The sequence below is a fragment of the Diabrotica virgifera genome, chromosome 6, assembly GCF_917563875.1.
Source record: "Diabrotica virgifera virgifera chromosome 6, PGI_DIABVI_V3a".
Taxonomy (NCBI): domain Eukaryota; kingdom Metazoa; phylum Arthropoda; class Insecta; order Coleoptera; family Chrysomelidae; genus Diabrotica; species Diabrotica virgifera.
In genome coordinates, this window is record NC_065448.1 from 83855908 (window position 1) to 83881928 (window position 26021).

At 32.2% G+C, this 26021-nt stretch overlaps 2 protein-coding genes across 2 annotated transcripts; one reads left to right on the forward strand and one right to left on the reverse strand.

Annotated features, from left to right (window-relative positions):
- Nucleotides 1-5014: 5014 nt before the first annotated feature.
- LOC126886507 (uncharacterized) lies at nucleotides 5015-9636 on the forward strand. The gene is made up of 4 exons (XM_050653470.1): nucleotides 5015-5257; nucleotides 5352-5588; nucleotides 5802-5971; nucleotides 7273-9636. The coding sequence occupies exons 2-4, from the start codon at nucleotides 5369-5371 to the stop codon at nucleotides 8338-8340; spliced, it is 1458 nt and encodes a 485-aa protein (XP_050509427.1). The 5' UTR covers nucleotides 5015-5257; nucleotides 5352-5368; the 3' UTR covers nucleotides 8341-9636.
- LOC126886506 (uncharacterized) lies at nucleotides 9133-11925 on the reverse strand. The gene is made up of 2 exons (XM_050653469.1): nucleotides 11680-11925; nucleotides 9133-11538 (listed from the first exon to the last, which is right to left on the reverse strand). Exons 1-2 carry the CDS (start codon nucleotides 11782-11784, stop codon nucleotides 10123-10125), a joined length of 1521 nt encoding a protein of 506 aa, XP_050509426.1. The 5' UTR covers nucleotides 11785-11925; the 3' UTR covers nucleotides 9133-10122.
- Between the last annotated feature and the right edge of the window lie 14096 nt (nucleotides 11926-26021).

The window sequence follows — 26021 nt, forward strand, 5'->3', positions numbered from 1 at the left end:
TTAATTGTAAAGAATAGAAAATTACCATTCATTTTAATTTTTTAGAATCAGCTGAAAGTGGTCTACAAAAAAACCAGGAAGGAAACGTATTATAGCCTTGTTGTGGCTATGAAAGGCAAAAGAAAGATACCTATAAAAAGTGTATTGACTAGTTGGAAGAAACTCCACATTGTCGATGCATAATAAGATATTACTTTATAAACAAATATCAAGACCTAGGAATGGAACCTGGATAATATAGTCATCAAGAAGATAGCAGGAAGTCATGAGCAACAACAACTTCATAAGTATGAGAATATTGAGGAAATCCACACTCCTCGATATCTACTACTGGACAAACTAGAAGATTGAAGAGGACAAAGCCTTTTGAACTAGTTTGAGTGATAGGTGATAGTGAAAAGCAGAGCGTAGTGCTTGTGTGCCTGTGTATGTTAGAATAGTGCACGATCTTGTTAGATTAGATAAGAGACGCTATGGGGTAAGCTCTTCATTTTAAGGAACAGTAGTAATTTAGGTTAAATTAAATTTGCTCATTGGTCAGTTATGACCAGATTGTAATTCTCTGATGTTTGGCAAAAAGGGCTTAAGTCAGAATTGCACATCAATAATGTTTTGATGATTTCTGGACCATAAAAAAAGTGTTGCAGACTTACACTGTATGTACCAATAAAAAGAGCCGATTTTTCTGGTCCAGAAATCATCAAAACATTATCGATGTGCAATTCTGACTTAAGCCCTTTTTCCCAAACATCAGAGAATTGCAATGTACAATTCAATACAAATGAATCATCATCCTAGTGATGATTATGGAAAAAAATATATGACAAGATTTTGTGCAATAAAAATGTTTATATTTATCAAGGATGTATTATTTGGTATGGCCACATATACTTCTGGTATATCGTCGGTGATGTGACAATACCTCCTATCTGCTTTTTCATGAATTTTGTAGGAGACAAAAAACCATTTTTAGGGTCATCTCTGTTTTCACATGTAAATTTTGACATGTTTTGTAGTAAATAGATGATTGAATTTACTACAAAACATGTCAAAAAATATCATGAAAACAGGAGGTGACTGTAAAAAAAGTTTTTAGTCTCTCTTACAAAACAGTGGACAGAGGTGACAGTTAATAGAGAGACAGATAATCGAGGTTCTACTGTATAGTGAAATTTGGACACCCGACACCCCATACAAATTTTATGGGGGTTTTGTTCGTTTAAACCCCCCCAAACTTTTGTGTAAGTTACAATTGAATTATTATTGTGGTACTATTAAACCCAATGTTTTTAAAACTTTTTTGCCTCTTAGTACTTTTTTGAAGTCAGTTTTTATCGTGATATTTTGAATATTTGTCAAATCCACCACATATTTGTATATGGTTAAGTACGATTGTAGAGACTAATAATATGAAAATTTATTTATGATTTACATTTTTAGGTATATTTTGAACCATTTTAAAAAGAAGCCATATCTTGATAAAAAGAGCTTTATCGAAAAAATAGAAAGAGGTAAAAAAGTTTTAAAAACACAGTGTTTAACTAATGGTACCGCACAAATAATTTAATTGGAACGTACCCAAAAGTTTGGGGGGGTTAAAGGGAACAAAACCCCCATAAAATTTTTATCATCATCATCATCATCATCATTGGCTCGACAGCCCTTTCTGGGTCTTGGCCTGTTCCAGGATTCTTCTCCACTCTGATCTGTTTCGTGCTTTTTTTCTCCAGTTTTTTATTTTTAAGGTTTTTATATCATTTTCTATTTGTTCTAAATATCTCAGCTTCGGTCTTCCTCTTCTTCTTTTTCCTACTGGCATCTGTTTGAATATTTTGTTTGGTATTTCGCCTTCTTCCATTCTTTCTACATGTCCCATCCAACGCAGCCGTCCTATTTTAATGAATGTTATGATATCCGGATCCTGGTATATTTCGTATAGTTCAAAGTTGTACCTTCTTCGCCAAATTCCATTTTCTTTTGTGCCCTTACATATGTGTCGCAAGATTTTTCTTTTAAAGGTGGCTAGCAATGTTTCCTCTCTTTTAGTGAGTGTCCAGGTTTCTGAGCCGTATGTGAGTACCGGTCTTATTAGGGTTTTGTATATTTGGCATTTTGTTTTCCTTGCGACGTTGTCTGATCTTAGTTGCCGAATTAAGCCATGGTAACTTTTATTGGCAATAAATATTCGCCTCTTCACTTCCTCTGCTACGTTATTATCAGATGTGACTAGGGATCCCAAGTATGTAAAGTTTTTTACCCCCTCAATGTTGTATTCTCCTATTGTTATATTTTGTGGCTGCCTTATTTCTGTGTTTTTACTTACCTGCATATATTTTGTTTTGTTCTGGTTGATTTTAAGGCCACTATTTTGTGCAGCTCGTTCTATTTGATTGAATGCCTCTATCATTAGTTTTTTCAAAGGTAATAGGAAGATCAATACTTCATATAAAATAAATAATGAAGATCTGAAATATGTTTCAAAAGTTAAAGATTTAGGAGTGATTTTTGACGAGAGTTTGAGTTTTGTTGAACACATTAATTACATAACAGTTCAGTCTTCAAAAATGTTAGGATTTATTTTGAGACACTGTAGTAATTTTTCAGTTGACACTGTAAGAGGAGTTTATTGTTCTTTGGTGCGATCTAAACTTGAATATGGCTCTATAGTATGGTCTCCATAACATGCAGTTCATAATATGACTGTTGAAAAAATTCAACACAAATTTTTGAGGTTCTGTGCATTTAAATTAGGTCAAACTATTGTAGATCACGATTATTCATTAATAGAAAACAGTTTAAAACTTAATACACTGAAAAATAGAGGTAATCAAGTAGGATTAGTATTTTTGTATAATTTAATAAATGGAAATTTAGATTGCTGTGATCTATTACAGTGTATTAATGTTGATATACAAACTAGAAATCGAAGAGGTGATTTTATAACATTTTATATTCCTTTCCATCGCACAAGTTATGGCCAAAATTCACCTATAGATCGTTACTGTAAACTTATAAATGACAAACACATTGAAATTTTTGATATATCTCTGAATATGTTTAAAAATAATTTAAATAGAGTATTTATTTAATTTTTTTGTTAGTTCTAAGGTTATAGGTTACTTCCTTATGCTTGTCATGCACGGGGAGCTATACTGTAATATATATTATATCACATCGCTCTCTATAGTAATGAGTGAGCCTGCACATACGGAACCATTAGTTCCCTGTCTGCAGGCTCACTCATTACTATAGAGAGCGATATGATATAATATACATATATTACAGTATAGCTCCCAGTGCATGACAAGCTTAAGGATGTAACCTATAGCCTAGGCTATATTATAAAAAAATCACTCAGATGGGACAACAGGTTTAGAAAATTCGAGACATCAAAAATGCCCTATTTTTAAGGTGGTGCGTTAATTTCTTGGAGAAGTGTATTGTAATTTAATGTAAATAATGTAATATTAAATAATTGTAATTTAATATAAGATGTAATATAAGTTCCTTAAAAATATATTTTTTATTTCCCACCATACATTCTCCACAGGTCTAAATATCGATGCTAGACGTCCACCGGAGGTCCTCTCAGGACGTTAGATGGACGTTCGGCAGCAAGGCATTGGACCAAACTGGGACGTCCTATGAAGGTCCAATTGACGTTCACTGAACGTCCCCTCGGACGTTAGGTGGACGTCCATTGGACGTTTGGCAACGTGGCAATTTACGTCCCCTAGGACGTCCGATTAAGGTCCAATGTACGTCCCTTCGGACCTTAAGTGGACGTCCAATGGACATTCAGTAGCGCGACATTTGGACCAAAATAGGATGTTCCTTGGACGAAAACTAACCTCCCTAAAGTCCGTGAAGGACATCATTGTGCTATTAGGGATGTATCTATGTAGGTATATAGTCTCTTTATTCTATTATATTCTACTCTATTTCAAACCTATTCTATATAAGTATCTACACATTACACCTATTATCATCATCATCATTCTCTTTGCCTTATCCCTATGCAGTGTCGGCTTCCCTAATTGCATTTCTACACACAATTCTATCTTGGGTCATATCAATGTTAATCCCCTTTACCAACATGTCCTGCCTTATCGTCTTCTTTGGTCTTCCTCTTCTACTCCTTCCAGGAATCTGCACTTCAGCTATTCTTCGTATTGGGTGATTATCGTCTCGACGTTGAACATGACCAAACCATCTTAACCTATGCTCTCTCATTTTGGCATCAATCGGTGCCACACCTAGACTTCACCTAATAACTCATTTCTAATTTTATCCTTCTTTGTCACTCCACTCATCCATCTAAGCATTCTCATTTCCGCCACATGCATTCGTTGTTCCGCTTTCTTTTTCACTGCCCAACATTCAGTTCCGTGCATCATAGCCGGTCTTATGGCTGTTTTATAGAATTTTCCCTTCAGCTTCACTGGAATTTTTCTGTCACACAACACACCACTCGCTTCTTTCCACTTCATCCAGCCCTAATTCTACTGCATGCATCTCCATCTATTTCTCCATTACTCCGTAATACCGATCCTAGGTACTTAAAACTATTGCTTTTCACAATCATTTCACCTATTATATTATATTTTACTTTATTCTATACTATATATCTATTCTAATCTATCTATATATTTCATTTAATCTGTTACATTCTACTTTATTCTGTTTTAAATCAAATACTTTATTAGTAAGTATTATATCTACATATATATTACATCTATTCTATTATATTCTACTCTATTCTATTTCAAGTTTATACTATACTATATATCTATTCTAATCTATCTCCCTATTTTATTTATTTTATTAATCTGTTCTATTCTATTCTGTTTCAAATCAAACACTTATTTACTCAAACAAAGAAACAAACGACATTCAAGCTTCTAATAAAAAAATCATTGCATTGGTACTACTGAATGACATTTTTACAACATTTATTCCAAGTTCCTTCAATTTTTTTGAGGACAAGAAAATTTTGCTTTCAAGAAATTCACGAATTAGGGAATCCAACGATCTGTCAAACTATTCCAATATGTCTGGCGATTGGCATGCAATACATTGAAAGCATATGATAAATATTGTTTTTTAAGTATTTAAAGTAATTTTCGTATATTTATATCCGCCTAAGTATTGCTAACATACTTCTGTGACATAATAAAAAATATTGTTTACATCAATAAACTAGAATAAGTACTTAAAAAGTTTTATTTAACTAAGTAATTTGGAAGGTTGAAGAAAGGTAGGTTAACAAATTTTATATTTCAAAGTTTAATAATAAATTATATTAAGCATCCCTAAAATAGATTTTTTACTTATGTATTTTATTATTTTAGGTTAGTTAGTAATAGCTATGCCACTAACATGTATTGTAGTGAACTGTGGAAGCAGGTCGAAAAGGGATAAAGTATCTTTTTTTGCTATTCCCAAACCACTGAAGTTTAAACATGCTATCCACTTGAATGAATTAACTGTTAAACGCAGAAAAAAATGGATAAGGGCCATACGAAGAGCAGACCTGACAGAATCAAAATTAAAATATCAAAAAGTGTGTTCCAAACATTTTATTCAAGGTTTGTCAATAATTTTCTATAAAGAAATAATATTAATCTTAATATATTTCAATAAAATATTGTAGGTGCCGTGGCAGTTAGTAGGCATTCGCATCGGGTAAAATTTTTTGGAAAATATGAAAATATACATTGTTTTAAGCTATTTTCCCAAAAAATTTTACCCGATGCGAATGCCTACTAACTGTGTATCTACGTTATATAATTTTGTTTTAGGACAACCTGCAAAACTTGAAGATGTAAATGATCCTGATTGGATACCAACCCAAAATATGGGTTACTCTAGGGGACCTGTAAAACGAAAGCAGGACATTGAAAGACTGGAAAGAGTAAAGAAAAGATCTTCCACAAAGGTTTCACAAGAGGACAATGATACATTTATTGAGGTATACTAATTAAAAGAGAATGTCATTAACTTTAAATTGATTTGGAATTAAGGGGATCCGTACAAAGTTTCGGCTACAATGCTATTTAAATCGGATTCATTCTTTTCAAAACCTGAGAAAACTAATAAGTATTTTTGAAAAATTTAAATGCAGAATGAAAGATTACTTTATTACCGAGGGCGAAAGTCCCTGAAAACTTTTATGTTTATTTTAATAAGTTACAGGGGTGAAAAACTAAGAGAAAATGTTAAAGTATCTCATTCAAAAGAAAACTTTTTATTTATTCTAAGGGACTTTCGGCCCTTGATAACAATTTAGTCTTTCATTCTGCATTTAAATTTTTTAAAAATATTTATTTGTTTTTTCAGGATTAAAAATGGTGATATTTTCCAAATCGAACATTCGTTATCTTTATCATACAACGCACTGAGTCGAATAGAATATGGTGATAAGACAGTGACAATTTTAAATATTTGACATGGCATCAGGAATATTTTGAGTTATTGATTAAATAATATTGATAGTGTATTTGATGAATAATTGATTAAAGACGTGAACTTAATAAAAAGTTATTTATTGTTTATTATTTATGGAAGATCCAGGCGGGGAATACACCAGTATATATTCTGTGGTCCAAGTATTTTGTTGTTACAGATGTTCAAAATTGTAAGCGTTCTATAGTAACAATATATTATTAAAAAATCACTTTTGCTCGATTGGGTGTTAGTTTTTGTTGTACAATATATAAATTATTACAATCACTGAATACATAGCTAGTGAAAAAATTATCATATTAATTAACTGAATTAATAATTTAAGCCATTATGCAAGTAACAGTTATCCAAGAACTTTCAAAAGCCATATTTTTAAAGTTAATGATGACATTGTCAACTAATGTTTACATATCCATACCAGTGAGAATTTTACTACACATAATTTGTCATGTAAAGACAGAAAAGGTAGGGATAGCAGTAAAATATTTGCGCTTACACTCTTAAAGGGAATTTTAATTATAGAGATCAGTGTATAATAGTCGACAGTACATGTAAAAACCTTAATTACTCTGTTACCAATGTTGTATCGGATTGTGAAGACATTATAAAAGATCTAGGTATTCAGTTTGACTCACAACTAACCTTCAAGATTCGTATAAATGTAAAGTATATGATTTTATAATAAGAAACTGTCATAAGTTTGATATTTTGAAATTAAAACTGTTGTATTTTTGCTTAATTCTGTTAAAGCTTGCATATGGTTCCACTATAAGGATCCCAATTTATAATCAATTATGTTTGTTACAGAATGAAAACAATACAGTAAGTGAAAGTAACACTACAGCAATGTATGAAGACAGTACTGGAACCGAAACTCAAACTGAGTTAACCTCAGATGATATTGAACAGATGGCTCAACAATTAAAATTTGCAAATAAAAAAATTGACGAGTTGACTCGCAGAATTAATAAGACCATTTTAAGTTTCGAGTCACTAGAAACGGACAATCCGAAATGTTTATATTATACCGGTTTAAATTTTTCTGTTTTGAAGTCAGTATTTGACAGAATTAAACCATTTATTCCATCATCCTCAGTAACTGTTTTAGATCCCTCTCAACAATATTTGTTGACATTGATGAAAATGAGACTTAATCTAGATTTTAAATATTTGGCCTACCAATTTGGCATTTCTCAATCAACATGTTCCACCTATTTTAATACCATCATCTCAATAATGTATCAAAGATTTAAAAATAGCATAAAATGGCCAGATCGGGAAATTATTAAAAAAAACATGCCTTCTTGCTTTAGAGAAGTCTTTCATGATAAGACCACAATTATCATTGATTGCTTTGAGGTGTTTATCCAAAAACCAGCTAGTTATTTAACCCAGCAGCAAACATGGTCAAACTATAAACATCATAACACAGTTAAATTCCTTATTGGAATTACTCCCCAAGGCTGTATTTCATATATCAGTAAAGCATGGGGAGGAAGAACATCAGATAAACAAATAGTAGAGCTCTCTGGTTTTTTGGATAAAATAGAACCCCAAGATATTGTGATAGCAGATCGAGGTTTTTTAATAAAAGAATTTTTAGATGTGTTACAAGCAAAGCTAGTAATTCCAGCTTTTACCAAGGGGAAAAAACAATTGCTTCCACTAGAGCTGGAAGAAACTAGAAACATTGCACAGGTTAGAATCCACGTAGAAAGAGTTATTGGCTCCATTAAAAATAAATTTAATATTTTTTCAGAGCCACTTCCGATTTCTATGTTAACCCATGTTACTGATGGTATAAATATAGTTGATAAGATAATTTTTATAGCATGTGTTTTGATTAATTTATGCCCTCCTATTGTTCCAATTTAATTAAATTTAACCTATTTCACCAGATTGTCGCCTTTTTAGTATTTCTTTTAATAATTTTTGGTACACATCTGAAGTGTCACTACGAAAAACAATCAATGACACCTTTGGCCAAAACTAGGATATATATATGCCATGTTGTCGAGGTTGTCAGTTAGTTTTGAATTATAAATAGCTACAGCAAGAAAACTTGCATTGTTTCAGACAAAATCAAACAAGCTTATATTTTTCTAAAACTTTTTTTGTTGGTTTTTAAATATGTTAAAGTAAAAAGTTCTACTCACAGATTTGGCCGCTAATTGTTTAAAGAATTAAAACTCTTTTGTATACTTAAATAATTTTAAAAATATTGAATTCATCATTTTACAAATCTTTGTTGTGGGGAAGCTTGCAGTTCTGATGATCTATTGTTGTTAAAACATTTTGCTTTATGTTGTAAAGTACTTTATAATCAACTATTTTCAATGGGAAATAAGCCACAATTTTACCAAAAAAATGATTTTATTAACGTTTCGACGCCCAAGTCGGGTGTTGTCAAAATACAAAATATTAAATTAAACAAAAATGTTATTGCTTAGTAAAAAATTCTTCTAATAATTTATTTAATCTGACTCATTTATATCAGCAATTCAGACATGGATTATACATTTTAATGAAGAAGACTTTAAAATGATATTGCCAATATTGATGAGTTGCGTTCCTGGGACGACTTTACTAAAAGATAGTAAATCATAATATTATCATTCGAAAGTGGTAGGTTTATTGGTCAAAAGGTGGAGAATAAAAGACAAAGACTTCGGCTACTTCATCTATTTATTGAAGACATTTTTGTTCACTAATTAGTGAACATTACCAGTTCATCTACAAATGAGTTTGATAAATAACAAACATCCATAGAAAAAAAGCAATGCAACTAGCAAGTTGTAAGTAAAGCAGCTAGTGAAACGAACCATTGAGAAATGTAAAATACAGACATTAAGTTTGTAAAGAACTAAGTACAGTTAACAATTTAAAAGCCAATACAAGAGCAAGAGATCATGTAGTAACATAATGATTGCATAAAAAAATTGCAAAAAATGTGTTCAACTAGAACGAAAATAATGTCCAGAATTCAACAATTCCAGACAATAATTTGCATTCAAATGATTTAATTTTAACTTTAAGTAGCATTCTTACAATAATGACTGTGGCTAGCGTATATTATTTATGTACACCTCATTGGTTGTTTTTGTATTTTGATATTAATAAAAAATTTGTGACAATTTTAATGAAAATAAATCATATGAAAACTGAAAAGAATGTATTTATTTGATGTTTCGGAGACTGACCTATATCAACCGTAGAATGAATTGTAAAAATATTAAGGAAACAAAGTTTCAAAATTTCCTCTTAAAAGTATATGTATACTATGGTACACTGTACTTTTGTATGTATATATGGAATAAACATGGCTCGAGGGAAACTTTTGAAGGTCCAGAACCTTTCTGTGGCATCACTAATGATGCTACGAAAAATGAGGTTCAGAAATGGCTGATAAAGAATCATCAATAGAAAAGGAGAACCACTCAAGTTCAAGTCTAGACTAAATAAAAAAAAATAATCAAGAATATTAATAAAAAACTCAAACAGTTTCATGAACCTCAATAAACGAGAGATGAAAACGGTCACTGAAATGGTGACAAGTAAGGTGAATGAACCATGGTGCAGAAAGTGCGAAATGGAAGAAGAGAGTGAATGGACTCAATAATGATTATGAAAATAATGGAAACATGAACCATTAAAATTTTATGTGGCATAATCATGAAATAGTTTCTGGTTGCATATTGAACATGTCCACCTAGTTTTGGGTTTTTCTAATAAATTTACACACCCAATATGGAACCAGAAAATATTACAATTCTCATATGAGCATTGAACCATAGGTTGGCCATCATCGACATTATTGCAAAAACACCACTTTGTTATATTGCCACCTGGTACTCTGGAAGTGTAATAACGTCCTAAAAGTTCAGGCATAATTACTTTTGCATGAAAATTTAGGACTTTATCTTTAATTTCTTCCCAAAATTTTATGTCTGGTAAAACTCTTTCGATAAATATAAAATTAGGACACCAGACAACAAAGTCACAATAATTAAGTTTACAAATAAATATTTGTGCTTGCACCTGGTAATAGTACTTATGTTTTTTATTCATTTTTACTGTACCAGTTTTATCACATTCAAGACAGGAGTCCTTTCGACTTGCATACTCCTGTAAATTTCCATTTTCTCGAAGAGAAAATGGACACTTTTCTTCTAAGGTACCCGCAGCACAACAGTCACAATACACAAATCCATCAGGTGAGGCACCTAACTGAGGCCATTTCATGCACACTACCAAGCCAATTGTATTCACTATAAAGTCTCTATGATTCCTGCTAGTTTCTTTTTTATAAGCATCAATTGCCAGCTGTTCGTGATTTATCCCCCATCTTATTGCCCTTGTAGAAATTTTGCGAGGGTAACATATTGATTTGATCAAAGATAGGGATGGTTTCTCCACATTGGTTCTACAGACATCTTTAAAAATTGAAGCTGTTACTCTACCAGTCCTTTGTCTATACCACTCTGCACATTTCCTTTGGTCCTGTGTCTTATCTTCTATTTCTCTTCGTATATTCTGGGTTACCTCCATTTTACATTTCATACCTAGTTGAATGAGATCATCTAGAGGCATTTTTTCATATTTTTTATGGTACACATTAAAAAGGACTGGTATACTAACTTTTTCATTATTTTCATCTGACAGTTGTGACGCAAATGGCTCTACATGCCTCATCAAAACAGCGTCACAATTGGAATTTTGCAATTCTTGCAGCAAGTCCAACATTTCGCTATCATCCATTGGAGGAATTTCCTTATAATTTTTTTCTTCTATCACTTTCCCCCAGTCTAGTGAAGCAGCTTCTATTGGATGTGTACCACTTTGCGTTGGAACTGGCCAAGTTGATTTGACATCTGTACACGCTACATTCTTTTCATTTTTCTGCTGCTTCAAATATGCTGCATGCTCTGCAGCGTACAAAACTGCTGTAACATGGCTACATACTTCCCCAAGACCTGCCATGCAAGTACAATGCGCAGTACAAATACTACCACCTGTTTCAGCGATAATCCAAACTCTTAATTTGGTTTCTCTAGCTCTCATTGAATGCTGCACCTGAAACAAAAAAATTAAATCAATTATCAAGGCAATCAATTATATTAAACCCTAAGACTAAAAAGTAATCTCTTTAATATTGATTATTAACAAATCAGGTATTTTTTCTTAAAAAATTTGAAATACAGGTACTACTCTTACCTTGCCTATTAAAAGCACCAGATCATTAATAACTTTAAAACCCACTTTTTCTACAAAGCCAGACTTGAAATATTTGTAAGCTGCTAAACTTTTATAAGCTCTCATTTGTTCATGGGTATAAAAGCTGTGGGCTGTGAGTAAAAACAATATAGGTCAGAATGTCCATGGAAGCTATTGGTGGCACATAGGTAAGTCCATAATCAAAATCGACTTCACTTAGAGCATATGGATCACAGTTAAGTTGTTTGATTTTGTCCAAATATCTATCTGCGGCTTCAGGAGAGCTTATTCTTAGTTGGTCCAAATACGAACTTTCTTTTAAAGCCATATTTGTAATAAAAACAAAAGTCCGACTCTCACAAATAATATTGCAATGTTGTCTTGAAAAAGACAGTTTTTCAAAGGGTACAAGTAACTAAATAAAACAATTTTAACACCAATTCTACAACGAAAAGCACAAGTGCAACAATGCAAGTAAACCAGCAAAATCGACTGCATGCAATACTGCATGCCATACGACCGCCATTTAAACGTCAAAATAGTCACGTGGTTTGGATTGCCTAATTTATTGACGTCAAGTTAATAACGAACAAATATGGATGTCAAATTGTGCTTTGAGAACACGTCAAATTTGGCCTTGAATAACTTGGTCAATTTATTGTTCAATTTATTGTTGATGTAAAGTCCACTTTACACTTTTTTTCCTACAGCATTTCAAAGAAACGAGTTGTACGCGTTCTACGACAGAAGTTGAGTGTATCGTGAAAAAAAGTGTAAACACTAGAAAAACAAAGAAACAAGAAAGTGTAACACTTTTACACTTTTCTTACACTTTTCAAGAACTAGTGTTACACTTAAAACAAAGGAACAGACCTAATAATCTACCTTGTGTGTCACTATCGTTCCATTACTCCCACCTCTTGGTAGATACGCTCACACTGGCACGACAGACAAAGATCACAGTACATGACAGAATGTACTGTGACAAAGATAGCTAGACCACTGTACTTAACCCGCGAGTAGTCACGCCGTTAGATAGAATCTCACATTTTATCCTTTTTCGCGATAACTTGATGAAAAATTTTGAAATTTTGAAAAAATTTCGTAAGTGCCTCGAGGAAGGGTGTAGTAATACGTAGGATTTTTTTTATTTATTTATTTCTTCTTCTTCTTTTTCTTTTTGTGGAATTTATGGCTATGGGGACAGCCAATTAGCTTTAATAATTGTTAGAAATAATATAAAATAAAAATTTGTTGTAAATCCGTATTTAAATTCCAATTTTGAGATAGCATCTAACACGCGACTATTCACGTTACAGAAGTGAGCGCGACTACTTCCGGGTTAATATTGGCGTTACACCCAGAGATATGTCAAGAATAGATCTGGCTAGGGATATGCTAAATAATGCATCGGGGTGTAACTTCAATATCAAGTACGGTGGTCTAGCTATCTTTGTCTGTCGTGCGAGTGTGAGCGTATCTACCAAGAGGTGGGAGTAATGGAACGACAGTTAAGGCCGCGTCCCACCATCAAATAATTTGATCAAACTGGTTTGAGCAAACTGAAGGCCCCGTCTCACCATCAAATAATTGACAGTTAGTTTGATCAAACTTGACAGTTAGTGACACAAAGTGACAGTTAGTATGTATAGTTTGTGTCACTAGTCAAGTTTGACTGTCAAGTTTGATCAAATTAACTGTCAATTATTTGATGGTGAGACGGGGCCTTGAAAGTGACAATTAGTGACGTCACATCCTGAGTGTTCATTGTGGATAATAATGAAAAATTTTAATTTTAAATAAAGTACAAACAAGTTAGACAACTCAATACACAAAATTTGATCAAACTAGACTGATAGTGAGAGCACAGATTTTTAGAATTTCAAAAAAACTGCAATTGTGACGTCACTTTGACGTACTTCCGGAGTTTGCTCAAACTGTTTGATCAAATTATTTGATGGTGAGACGCGGCCTTTACACAAAGGCGGCAGCCATCATATGCTAGAGAGAGAAAGCTAAGCGCCAGTAGATAGAGATAGATAGACCACCGACCCGAACTGCTCCGCGTTACGCTATTTTTCGGAGTTGACCAAATCTATGTGTATAATATCTTTGGTTACCCCCCGATGCCACAGTATAGGAGGCCGATGCATTGAGTAGCATATCCCTAGCCAGATCTATTGTTGACATACCTATCTCTGGTTCTCACTATCAAATAATGAACCGTGATAGTGCGACGTCAAAAGGTCCAAAAAGTTTCCAAACAAAGCAAAGGTTTGACGTCTGTGAATTGTTTATACACGTGATTTGTGTAATCCATTTTAATTTTATTTTATTTTAACAATAATCTGCACATTTTTTCTTAAGACACAATCCTTGTTAGTCATATCAATCATATTGCTTTTAATTTTATAAATGTCCTTACACAAAATCAAGGATTTACACACTACATAGTACTTACTGCTCTTCAGGTTCTTAACCAGTCCTATATGGAAATATGGTGGGAAATATACTATGAGCATTGATTACAATCACGGGTACCCACCACCCAACACATTACCATTTTGTAAAAATTAAACATCTTACAATAAGCAATATATTCCAATTATAAAAACCAAAACAAACACCACGTGTGAATTTTTGCTTTGTTTGGAAACTTTTCAGAGTAGCCAACATTGATTTGACGTCACGACTATCAAGGCCGCGTCTCACCATCAAATAATTTGATCAAACAGTTTGAGCAAACTTGACGTACTTGAGGAAGTACGTCAAAGTGACGTCACAATTGCAGTTTTTTTGAAATTCTAAAAATCTGTGCTCTCACTATCAGTCTAGTTTGATCAAATTTTTTGTATTGAGTTGTCACTTGTTTGTACTTTATTTAAAATTAAAATTTTTCATTATTATCCACAATGAACACTCAGGATGTGACGTCACTAACTGTCACTTTCAGTTTGCTCAAACCAGTTTGATCAAATTATTTGATGGTGGGACGCGGTCTTTACGGTCCACTTGATCAAACTGGTTTGAGCAAACTGAAAGTTAGTGACGTCACATTCTGAGTTTTCATTGTGGATAATAAGGATAATAATGAAAAATTTTAATTTTAAGTAAAGTACAAACAAGTTAGACAACTCAATAAAAAAAATTTGATCAAACTAGACTGATAGTGAAAACACAGATTTTAAAATTTTAACAAACTGCAATTGTGACGCCACTTTGACGTACTTCCGGAGTTTGCTCAAACTGTTTAATCAAATTATTTAATAGTGAGAACACGACTTAACGCTCGGTTTCATAATCAGATAAAGTGAACTTTAAATTTTAAGTTGGTACCTTTATCAATAGCTAAGGCCATGATACTATAAATAAAGGCTAAGGCTAATAAATAAATGGCTAAGGCTACACCGAGGCCGGCGTAGCTAAGCGGTAGTGTGCTTGGCTCGCGTGCCGGTGGTCCGGAGTTCAAATCCTTCCGCCGGCAAGAACAACTAGACATTTTTAAAAATTTTATAGGCCCCAGGTCGACTCAGCCTGAATAAAATGAGTACCTTGGGTAAAACCAGGGGTAATAATAGGCGGTTGAAGCGTGGCACGCTGTTGAAGGTGGTTGAAGGTGTTACCTTCCTTGTATACCGTAGGCCCTAGATATTCGCTCTGAGCGTTAACAAAGTGTCAAAACAAAATCGACCGACCTGCTCATGGTGGCGGTTTTTTGAAATTTTATCAGGACGCTTTGTGTATGTTTAAATGAGACATTTAAAAAAAATTCCTTGTCACGCTAGTGATATTATGTATTAATATAAACAGAAAATAAAAACGCACTTAATCTGATATAAATTCTTCTATTTCCAATATTGATTATCAGTTTGATTTTGTATACATAACCTCACTATCGCAGTTTATGTCAATAAATCTTTATTAACGAAAAAGAAAATATTTTTGTTGCACTATAAATTACAGTATAAATTAATAACTAATGAATTCTAACAATTGTATTCGGTTATTATCACTACAAAATAAAATATTCAAGTTTAACAAAATAATCCCATAAGACTCAATGTTAAAACGTCCTGACAAAATCTGACAGTGTGTCACGTGACTGTAAGTATAGGGGAGACGCACGGAGCCAATAGCAGACTACCCTGCTATTGGCTCCGTGCGTCTCCCCTCTACGTACAGTCACGTGATACGCTGTCAGATTTTGTAAGGACGTTTTAACATTGAGTCTTATGGGATTATTTTGTTAAACTTGAATATTTTATTTTGTAGTGATAATAACCGAATACAATTGTTAGAATTCATTAGTTATTAATTTATACTGTAATTTATAGTGCAACAAAATATTTTCTTTTTCGTTAATAAATATTTATTGACATAAACTACGATAGTGAGGTTATGCATACAAAATAAAACTGATAATCAATATTGGAAAGTGAAGAATTTATAGTGCGTTTTTATTTTCTGTTTATATTAATACATAATATCACTAGCGTGACACGACATTTTTTTAAATGTCTCATTTAAATATACACAAAGCGTCCTTATAAAATTTCAAAAAACCGCCACCATGAGCAGGTCGGTCGATTTTGCTTTGACACTTTGTTAACGCTCGGAGCGAATACTCTCAAAGCCACGTGAGCGGTATAAAACGGGAGACTATTCATATTACCTTTATCAATGCAATAATTCATATGGGTAAATGTCAACGTTAAAGTGAACTTTAGTTGATGTTTAACACTTTAAAATTGACATTTACCCATAGGGCTTTTCATCGATTGGCATTTGTTTCGAGCTTCTGTCAGATGTTGTATAATCTGTGTACAATATTAATATACACGGATTATACAACATAAGACAGAAGCTCGAAACAAATGACTGTGAATGAAAAGCCCCATATGATAAGGTTACCAACTTAAAATTTAAAGTCCACTTTAACTGATTATGAAACCGCACGTAAGGAGGAAGATCTCTATACCTACTCTATACATTGAATCTCATCAGATATCAAATGCGTTATTAGTTGTATAGAAAGTGTCTAAATAATGTGCTCCTTGTTCAAGAATATCTCTATTTTTGACAATATCGAAAATTAATATACGGAAAATATGTTTATAAATAAAAATAAGTTTAAAATATTGTTTATTTATTAGGTATAATAAAAAGTGTTTTTCAACATTTACTCTGCGATAAAGTTTAAAATTCAAAACCTTCCAATGATTGACAGACGCCTAAAAAGACTTTGGCCAGAAGCAGAAGACCAAGCTGCTAGGTCAATTCCAGAGAGTCGTCAATGGACGACACCTGCCACAAGCCAAGAATTTATAAAATATTCAGTGATGAGCGCGCTAATAACGGGCAAAATAACGTAAAAGAGAGAAAAGATAACACGTTGTGAAATAAAAAGAGATGACACTAGTAGAGATGTAAAATTATCAATAGGAAGCTATACTTAAATTTATATTACATAGTTTCTCACCTTTAGACGTCTGTGACAGGAGAATTTTATAAAATTGTGTAACAGTGGCACTTGTCATACTCCTTTCATACTAAAATTGTCTAAAGATGGTGAAGTATGTAATGTAATGTAAATTTATAGGTTCCTATCGATAGTTTAACACCTCTGCTAGTTTCAACTCTTTTTATTACACAACGTGTTATGTTTTCAATCTTTTGCGTTATCATGCGTAAGCAAGGTTTGATAATTGAATTGAGTTGAAGCTAGTTTCTATAATAAGAACATTCTTGCTGAATAGGTATACAGTATGATGAGTGCACTAAGAACAGGCAAAATAACGCAAAAGACGGAAAACATAATACGTTGAGCTGTAAAAAGAGATGAAACTAGTAGAGGTGGGAAATTATCAATAGACATCTATAAATTTACATTATATTCATAGTTTCTCACCTTAAGACGTATCGGATGAGTTTGGCGACGTATAGGAGTCAAACTGTGGCAGGAAAATTTTATAAATTCTGTCATAATTTGACTCCGATACGTAGCCAAACTATCAATATAAGGTAAATTTCTAGGTTTTTATATATAATTTCCCACCTCTACTGGTTTCATATCTATTTATTTCACAACGTAATATGTTTTCCGTTATTTTGCCAGTTATTAATGTACTCATCACCGTATATTTTTACCACCAAACTCTGAACAATGTTATCTCGTTCAAATATTTTAATCTGTTTGTCATTTGTCCAGTGTATGTTATTTGTATCGTTAATTTTAAGTAAATGTCTTCATTCTGGGAAGGTATACTTAGATCGAAAGTATGCTTGGGCAAGATAATATTAATAAATAACTATGCTCAATATTTGCATTTTATTTTTAAAAATAAAAAAATATACCTATATATAGGTGCATATTTGCCTTTAATCGGTTTAATAAATACATATATTATATATTCGATAGTTAATTTGCAAGTAAGGGGCTTATTGTTAAAATGTTAATAAATGGTGAACTTATATCTAATATGGAAAAAACATTAATCGAAGCCATCGAGATAAACTTCTAAATATTTACATTTATATGTAATATTTCAACCAAGTTCGTTGATTTAAATAAATATTGAAACTCAGGCAACACTGCTGATGGTAACAACATTTGCATTAGAACTATTAGAAGTACTTTTTTTCTCTCTCTGTTAATAGTTCTATCCCTTCTACTGGAGTATTATGAATGTACAAGTTGGCTAACTTGATAGACAGCTGATTATACAGTGTTGCCTTGTTGCCTAAGTTTCAGTATATATCGTTAAACCAATTATAATTTACTATTTTATTTGGCTATCAGCCACAATTTAAGTGTGAAATTAAATTTATTTGGCGTTTTATCCTAAGTTGCCATAAGAAAATAGCTTCAGAACAATACAGTATAAAATTGTTTGAAATAAGTTACGTTTTTAAGTAAATATTTATAAATAATATGTAATAATTCATCTCGATGGCTTCCATTAACGTTTTATTCACCGCTGTGTCTAGGTACACGCTAACGTGTACGCAAATAAAAAAGTTAGGTACACGCTTAAACGTCATCAAGTCAGTGACATCACTATTTAGCGTGTACTATGACTGGGTTTTTTGGTACACGCTAATTTAAGCCGCGTGTATGCTGTAGTATTAATAGTGTGACCAACTAGCCCGAAAAATCCGGGATATGGCCCGAATTACGAAGTCGTGTCCCGGCGTCCCGGACAAGGCTTCCGGGCCATCCGAATTTTCAACGTTTCGGTGAAATTCCATTTTGAAATTTTTAATACATCATTCTTTTAAGAATTCACATCAAATTGAATTGGTGGTACGAAAAAAGTCGACAATTTCTGGACTGTTATAATACTAATACCACATCCAAAACGCATGCATTTTATATCGTCGTATTATAGTTCTACGAAAACTCAAACTCTTTACTTTTTCCGGTTTCTGTATTTTAATTATCGTCTTCTGAAAAGACGATTTAAAAACATGAATATCAAATAATGATAATTATATTTTAACCCAAGGTTGAATTTACATGGAAATCCAACATTAATTGATTTTCCAATTTTTCGTTTTTTGAGAACGATTTCCGGATTGGGAGTCGAAACGTCAAAAACTATCAAAAATGTAATTATCATTACAACCCATTCCATCAAAAAAAAATTTGTCAACATAAAAATGTTAAATAATCAATAAAATGATATTATAGTTTTATATTAACAAAAATGGCCCGATTTTCATTGAAAAGTCCCGGATTTTAGGTAGTTTTTTCAGTCTTGTCCCGAATTCGACTAAATTGGAGTTGGTCACACTAAGTATTAAGTATCTGTAAGTATCGCGAGTGTCAGAGTGTGGTTAGAATTTGTCTAATCGCATTATGTTTACACTTTAATATTGATTTCTAAAGAGTTTCCTTATTTTTACTTGTTTAGTATTTTTTTTATTTACTATGGAGTGTGGACAATTATTTAGTTCTTTTAATGAGTTTAACAACATTCTAAAACAGTATGAAAAAGATATGAGACAAAAATTCGTGATTAAGGATAGCAGAAGTAATAAGATAAAATATATGGGACGATTGATTCGTGTGATAAAGCTCAGTAGATCCGCTATAGTTATAGATAGCAATAAAAGTTATTAACAAAAATTTTAGCAAACTTTGAGCTTCATATTACAAAATTACTACAATTAGTTAGAATGTTACAGGGCGTTTGATAATATAGTGGCAGACCAAACTTATGTTTTTTAAATGGAACACCCAAGATTTTTTTTTTTTTATTTTCGAAATCTTCTTAACTTCCATATCACAAAAATATAAAGGTTTATTATGTTATACAGGGTATTTACAAAGTTATAACCAATTTTCTATGAAAATCGTAACAACTCTCTGTATAAATAAAAATAAACACCACGGCAAAAATAAACACCAATATAAACTGGTATAATTAACTTACGTATAAACATTATTTTAGTAGTATTTTGTATATCATGTTAATTAATATTTATTTTGCTAACCTGAATATATACTTTTATATACATATTGTTTTATTACAATTAAATTTGAAACATCTGAATAGTTTTGCTTCCCTTCCCCTTCCCCCTTCCCTTAATAAAAATATTTTCTGTCACACAAACAACAAACTTATCAAAATAGCGTGTACCAAAATATAAAGTCACTGCGCACGCTAAATAATGACGTCACTGGCTTGATGAAGTTTAATTCGCGTGTACCTAACTTTTTTATTTACGTACACGTTAGCGTGTACCTAGACACAGCGTTTATTCACTTAGTAGGTATAACTTTCAGCATTTATTAACATTGTAATAATAAGCAGCTTACTTTGAAATTAACTATTGAACTTGTTATTTGAAAATTATCAATACAATTCTGATTGAAAACAAACATATTCTGTAACAAGTTGCTTATTTTGGAAGCTAGCTTATTTTCTGTGTTGCAAATTGCAATGCAATTATCAAACCTCGCTACCGTATCAGCGATTTAAAGGACGAATCCTGCTTTGTTTTATTTCTTATATTCAATCTTTTATATTTTGAAACAAGGTGGATAACAGAAAACAAACGTAATTTTTAAAATGTGGTTGCATTAAAAAACAACGTGTACTACTTATATAGGTATTTATGGACAAACTAGGGATTCCAAAAAGGTAATTTGCATGATAATAATGACGATTGGGTACGTAGATCTTATCAAACAAGAAAATACAGAACGGAGAACGATATTAAATATATAGATAGAGTGAGATCGACAGACAGAATAAGTCTTCTTAACAGACCTTAAGCTGCGACAGAAACATCCTGTTATGGCTGTTACTCATCTCATACTAATGGCACCAGTGGCGCACCCAGGGGGTGGTTTGGGTGTTAAAACCCCTCCCACCGGCCACCAGTACATACAAAGAATAGTAGGAAAATGTAACTTGTCTTTAACAAACATACAAAAAAATTGCTGTGTAATATGTAAAAAAAGTAGAAAGAGGCTTTTCATCGATTGTCATTTGTTTCGAGCTTCTGTCATGTGTCACATAATATTAATATATCTACGTCATACGTCTTTGGTTTGTATCATTGGCAATACCAATAACGTATGACGTAGATATATTAATATTATGTGACACATGACAGAAGCTCGAAACAAATGACTGAATGAAAATCCCCAAGAACGATCACATCAATCACTTATTTTGTATTTGCTGTCTTTTTCTATAAATAACAAACTTTTGTTATAGAAAAAGACAGCAAATACAAAATAAGTATTTAAGGTCAAATGTCTTCTTCTTTTTGAAGTTATACTTCTTTACGGGCGTAATGACGGTGAAATTTTATATGGGAAAACCTAGCGACCGGGCGCATGCGCATTATAACTTTGTTCTGATTGGATGTTCAAATGACATGACAAAAATTATCCAATATGGCAGCTGTGGGACTGTGTTTGGTTATAATGTATGCTTGTTGCGTTTTAAAATTTGTAGGAAGAGAAACAACAAACAAAAAGTTAGTTAATGGTTATACTGCCTTTTTAAATAGTTTTCATATTATATTTTTGGACTTATTTACATAGAAGAGATGGTTGTTGCATGCCAATGTGAAAGCTCATCAAACTGTGCCTAGTATGAGTGCCGCAGATCTCGCTTATTCAAAGCTAAAGAATATTTCACTGGTAAGTGTTTTATAAATAGTTGATCAAATTTTGTTATGATATTTGAACATAGCCACTTTGCACGACGCAAGTGATTGCGAAATTTTTTAGTCGTTATACGGACTCCGATACCTACCTTGAACCTACCAAAATACATAAGTAGTATGTAATACTTTTTTTACATAATTTGATTACCATCAAAATTTCTATCAATATTCACCTAATATATTGTCTTCTTACCCTATGTTTTGTTATATTTTTTCAATTCTAAATCATTTCAATTCAAAATCAAAATAATTTGATTTACATAAGTTAAAAATGTCAAAAGGTTAATCTGTTTAGTTAGACGATCTTCGCACATAATGACAAGCTGTCTCTGTGGCGCAGTTTTAATGCGAGTGAATCCCAATACAACGCAAATACCAGCCGCGTGGTAAGTTGGTTCGAATCCCAATAGAAACTTTTATTTTTTTATTTTTTTTATACATTTTATGATTGTAAGTATATTTATTATATAATTTTATTTTCAGAAAATACGTATTTAGTTAAAAAAATTTCCGACAATTAATGTTCAGAAATCATTTGTGGCATTTTTAATGTGTTTGTGTGTGTTTTATTTTTTTATTATTTTAATTTTTGGCACTGTTTTAATAAAAATGTTTGAGAAGTATTAAGTATAAATTAATTTAGTATTTAAATAAAATATAAATAAAAAGTATATTAATTTCGTTTATAATCATATAATCATATAATAGAAGTATAACTTCTTACGTGCGTACAAAGTACACACACATTCTTTTTTTTTTCTCAAAATGTCATTTTATGCGATTTTACATGATTTGGTGTTTATTTAAACAAATTTGCATTTTACATCGTAAAGTATCAATGAAAAAAAATATATTTTAGTAGAAGGGACTCAAAAATATCATTATATGGCATTATAACAAGTTATTTTGATGGAAAATCAGTTTTTGATCAAATTTTATAGTGTATAAAACGTTTAAATATCGTTTTTCTACAACCGTGTTAAAAATGCAATTTTTAGCACTCCATACGATTGTTATGCCACTTTAAGGCACTAGTGCTTTAAAATTTGTATGGCACTGCAGTTCGTATTGACCGTATAGGCAATTTTGATGTAATGTCAAAAAAATATAAAAATGGAATGTCAGTCAAGTTCAAGTAAAAGTTTTTGTGGATATTGCCCTGTAATTACGTTTGTAGAAAAAATATTGTATGATATGCGTGTTAAAAAGTACATTTTTAAGGCACTCATGTGAATTGCAGAACTCGCTTCGCTCATTCTGAAAACTTTCACATGCGTGCCTTAAACGTGTACTTTTAACACTTATATCATAAATAACTATTTTTACATTTTCCTCCATTCCCAAAATACATTATAATCGATTTGGCTGAAAATATGCCCACAGATAGACTTTAAGTGGTTAGAATGATTTGAATTAGAAAAGAAAATAATCGTTTTCGTTTTGATTCAATTCGAGTCTCTTGCCATCCTCTGACACCGTGTTTCGGGGTCTCTACCCCTTATCAAAGAGGCTATGCAAGTAGACTGAACTGAATCAACTCGAAACGAAGAAGAACTGCATATATTAAAATATCTGCAGCAGAGTGTGGTTAGACTATCCTCTAACGGGGAATGACAAAATGAATAAAAATAAATTTCGACCAAGAGTCAGGATTCTGTTAACCGAGATACGATAGTACACTTCGCGTCAAAAAAAACTGGTAGGTACAACTCTTATAACCGAAAATCGTGTTTTTCAAGTTGTGTAAGTTGATCTTGTCACAAGTGTCATTCCAATTTCTAGGGCAAAGTTGCCAGTTCAACGAAAATATTATATCAAACTAGGTAAAAACGGGGCTGTGCGACAGACCGCATTTTTTAATACACTAAAAACTAAAACAATTGTAATTTTCCGTCATCTAAATTAAGTATCCATACATTGATTCGGTTTTTATTATAATTTATAAAAATATTTCAATTCAAAAATAATGATAGATAATAAATCTTGGCATGACTTTAAATTATTATGTTTAATGTCAAATCGAGAGGTGTGATTGGTTTCTCGTAAATTGTAGGACAAAACTGCATTAAGTTGTGTAGAATACATAAAACACACTGGAAAAATGAAAAATTTAATTTGAAATTAATACAAAATGAATAACTTTTACAGTGAACAAGTGTGTAATTTAAATATATGTATTACAATTATTCGAAATATACATTTTAAACGTTATTTTTTTGTATTTAGATTTAGTGCAATTGTGTTATCTGTGAAGGCAACAACGAAGTGATTCACGAACAATAATTGTCAGTCTGAACTCTGAACACAGGTTTACATTGGGAAAAAAAGTGTACCAGTTTTATATGACGCGAAGTGTACCGAGTGTACCAAGCGGCGCCGCTAGGAGGAGCATTGAATTACATTACAATACAAACTCAAAATACTCAAAAGTATAATTAGTCCAGTCGGGATAGCATTTGACCTTGCATGCCGAGCTGCTCAAAATTTTATTTTTCTTATCTTTAGGGGGGTCAAAAGTAGTCTAAATTTAAAATCGCGAATGAATTCCTCCGTTACGTTAGCCACCATCTTGATTTTAAAGGAGAACCGTTTTTGTACAATATCTCCGCCATTTTTAACTTTTCCACAAAAATGGTAGAAACTGAAATTGTTAAAAATAAATCGTATTTACAAGTATTACAATTTCTTTTTAAAATTTTTTGTCGTGAGGTCGATATTTTCTGAGTTAATTATACTTACAGTAACCGCCTATATTTTTGACCATGATATTGCATGTAACTTTTTTATTATTGTAATATAATTCAAATCCTTCTAACCACTTAAAGTCCTATGTTTTGGCTATCTGTGGGCAAATTTTCAGCCAAATCGATTATGATGTATGTATTTTGGAAATGAAGGAAAATGACGGTATTTTAACGTTTTCTACACTATAAAATTTGATCAAAAACCTGTTTTGAATCCAAATAACTTGTTACCTATGCCTATAATGCCATATAAATGACATTTTTGAGTCCCTTGTATTAAAATAGTATGTTTTCCATTGATACTTTACGATAGAAAATGCAAATTTGTTTAAATAAATACAAAATCACTATAAAATCGCTTAAAATAACAATTTGAGAAAAGAAGAAGAAGACAATTCGACCTTAAATGTTTTATTTCTACATCTCTCAGATGCTATATATATACAAATTTTCAGACAAATCGGAGATCCAAAAGTTTTTTTGATCCAAAATTGAGTGATTTGAAATGGAATCACCCGTAATTATATGGTATAAGTTCTTGGCTTGTGGCAGGTGTCGTCCATTGACGATTGACGACTCTCTGGAATTGACCTAGCAGCTTGGTCTTCTGGCCAAAGTCTTTTTAGGCTTAGGAGTCTGTCAATCACTGGAGGGTTTTGAATTTTAAACTTTATCGCAGAGTAAATGTTGAAAAATACTTTTTATTGTACCTATTATATTATATAAACAATGAAATATTATTCTGGTCCAGATAATAAAAATATTATTTATAACAATTATTAAAGCTAATTGGCTGTCCCCATAGCCATAATTTCCACAAAAAGAAGAAGAAGAAAAAAAATAAAAAAAGTCCTACGTATTACTACACCCTTCCTCGAGGCACTTACGAAATTTTTTCAAAATTGCAAAATTTTTCATCAAGTTAATTATCGCGAAAAAGGATATAATGTGAGATTCTATCTAACGGCGCGACTACTCGCGGGTTAAGTACAGTAGTCTAGCTATATTTGTCTGTCGTGCGAGTGTGAGCGTATCTACCAAGAGGTGGGTTTAATGGAACGACAGTGACACAGAGGCGGCAGCCATCATATGCTAGAGAGAGAAAGCTAAGCGCCGGTAAAGAGAGATAAATAGACCACCGACCCGAACTTCTCCGCGTTAGGCTATTTTTCGGACCTGGCCTAATCTATTGTGTTATTATATCTATGGTGAGAACACGACTTTTAAAAATATTTCAAAATCAAAATTAGCCAAATCAATCCAGTTTTTCTCATAGTTATAAAATAAAAAAAAAAGTACGAGTCAGAAAACGTTGGTTGTCAAATAAAATTAGAGGATGCCAGAAAAAAATTGAGTGCAGCGACTGTACAGGGCAATTGATTGTATCCCCCGTCGCATGGCGAAGGAAAAAAT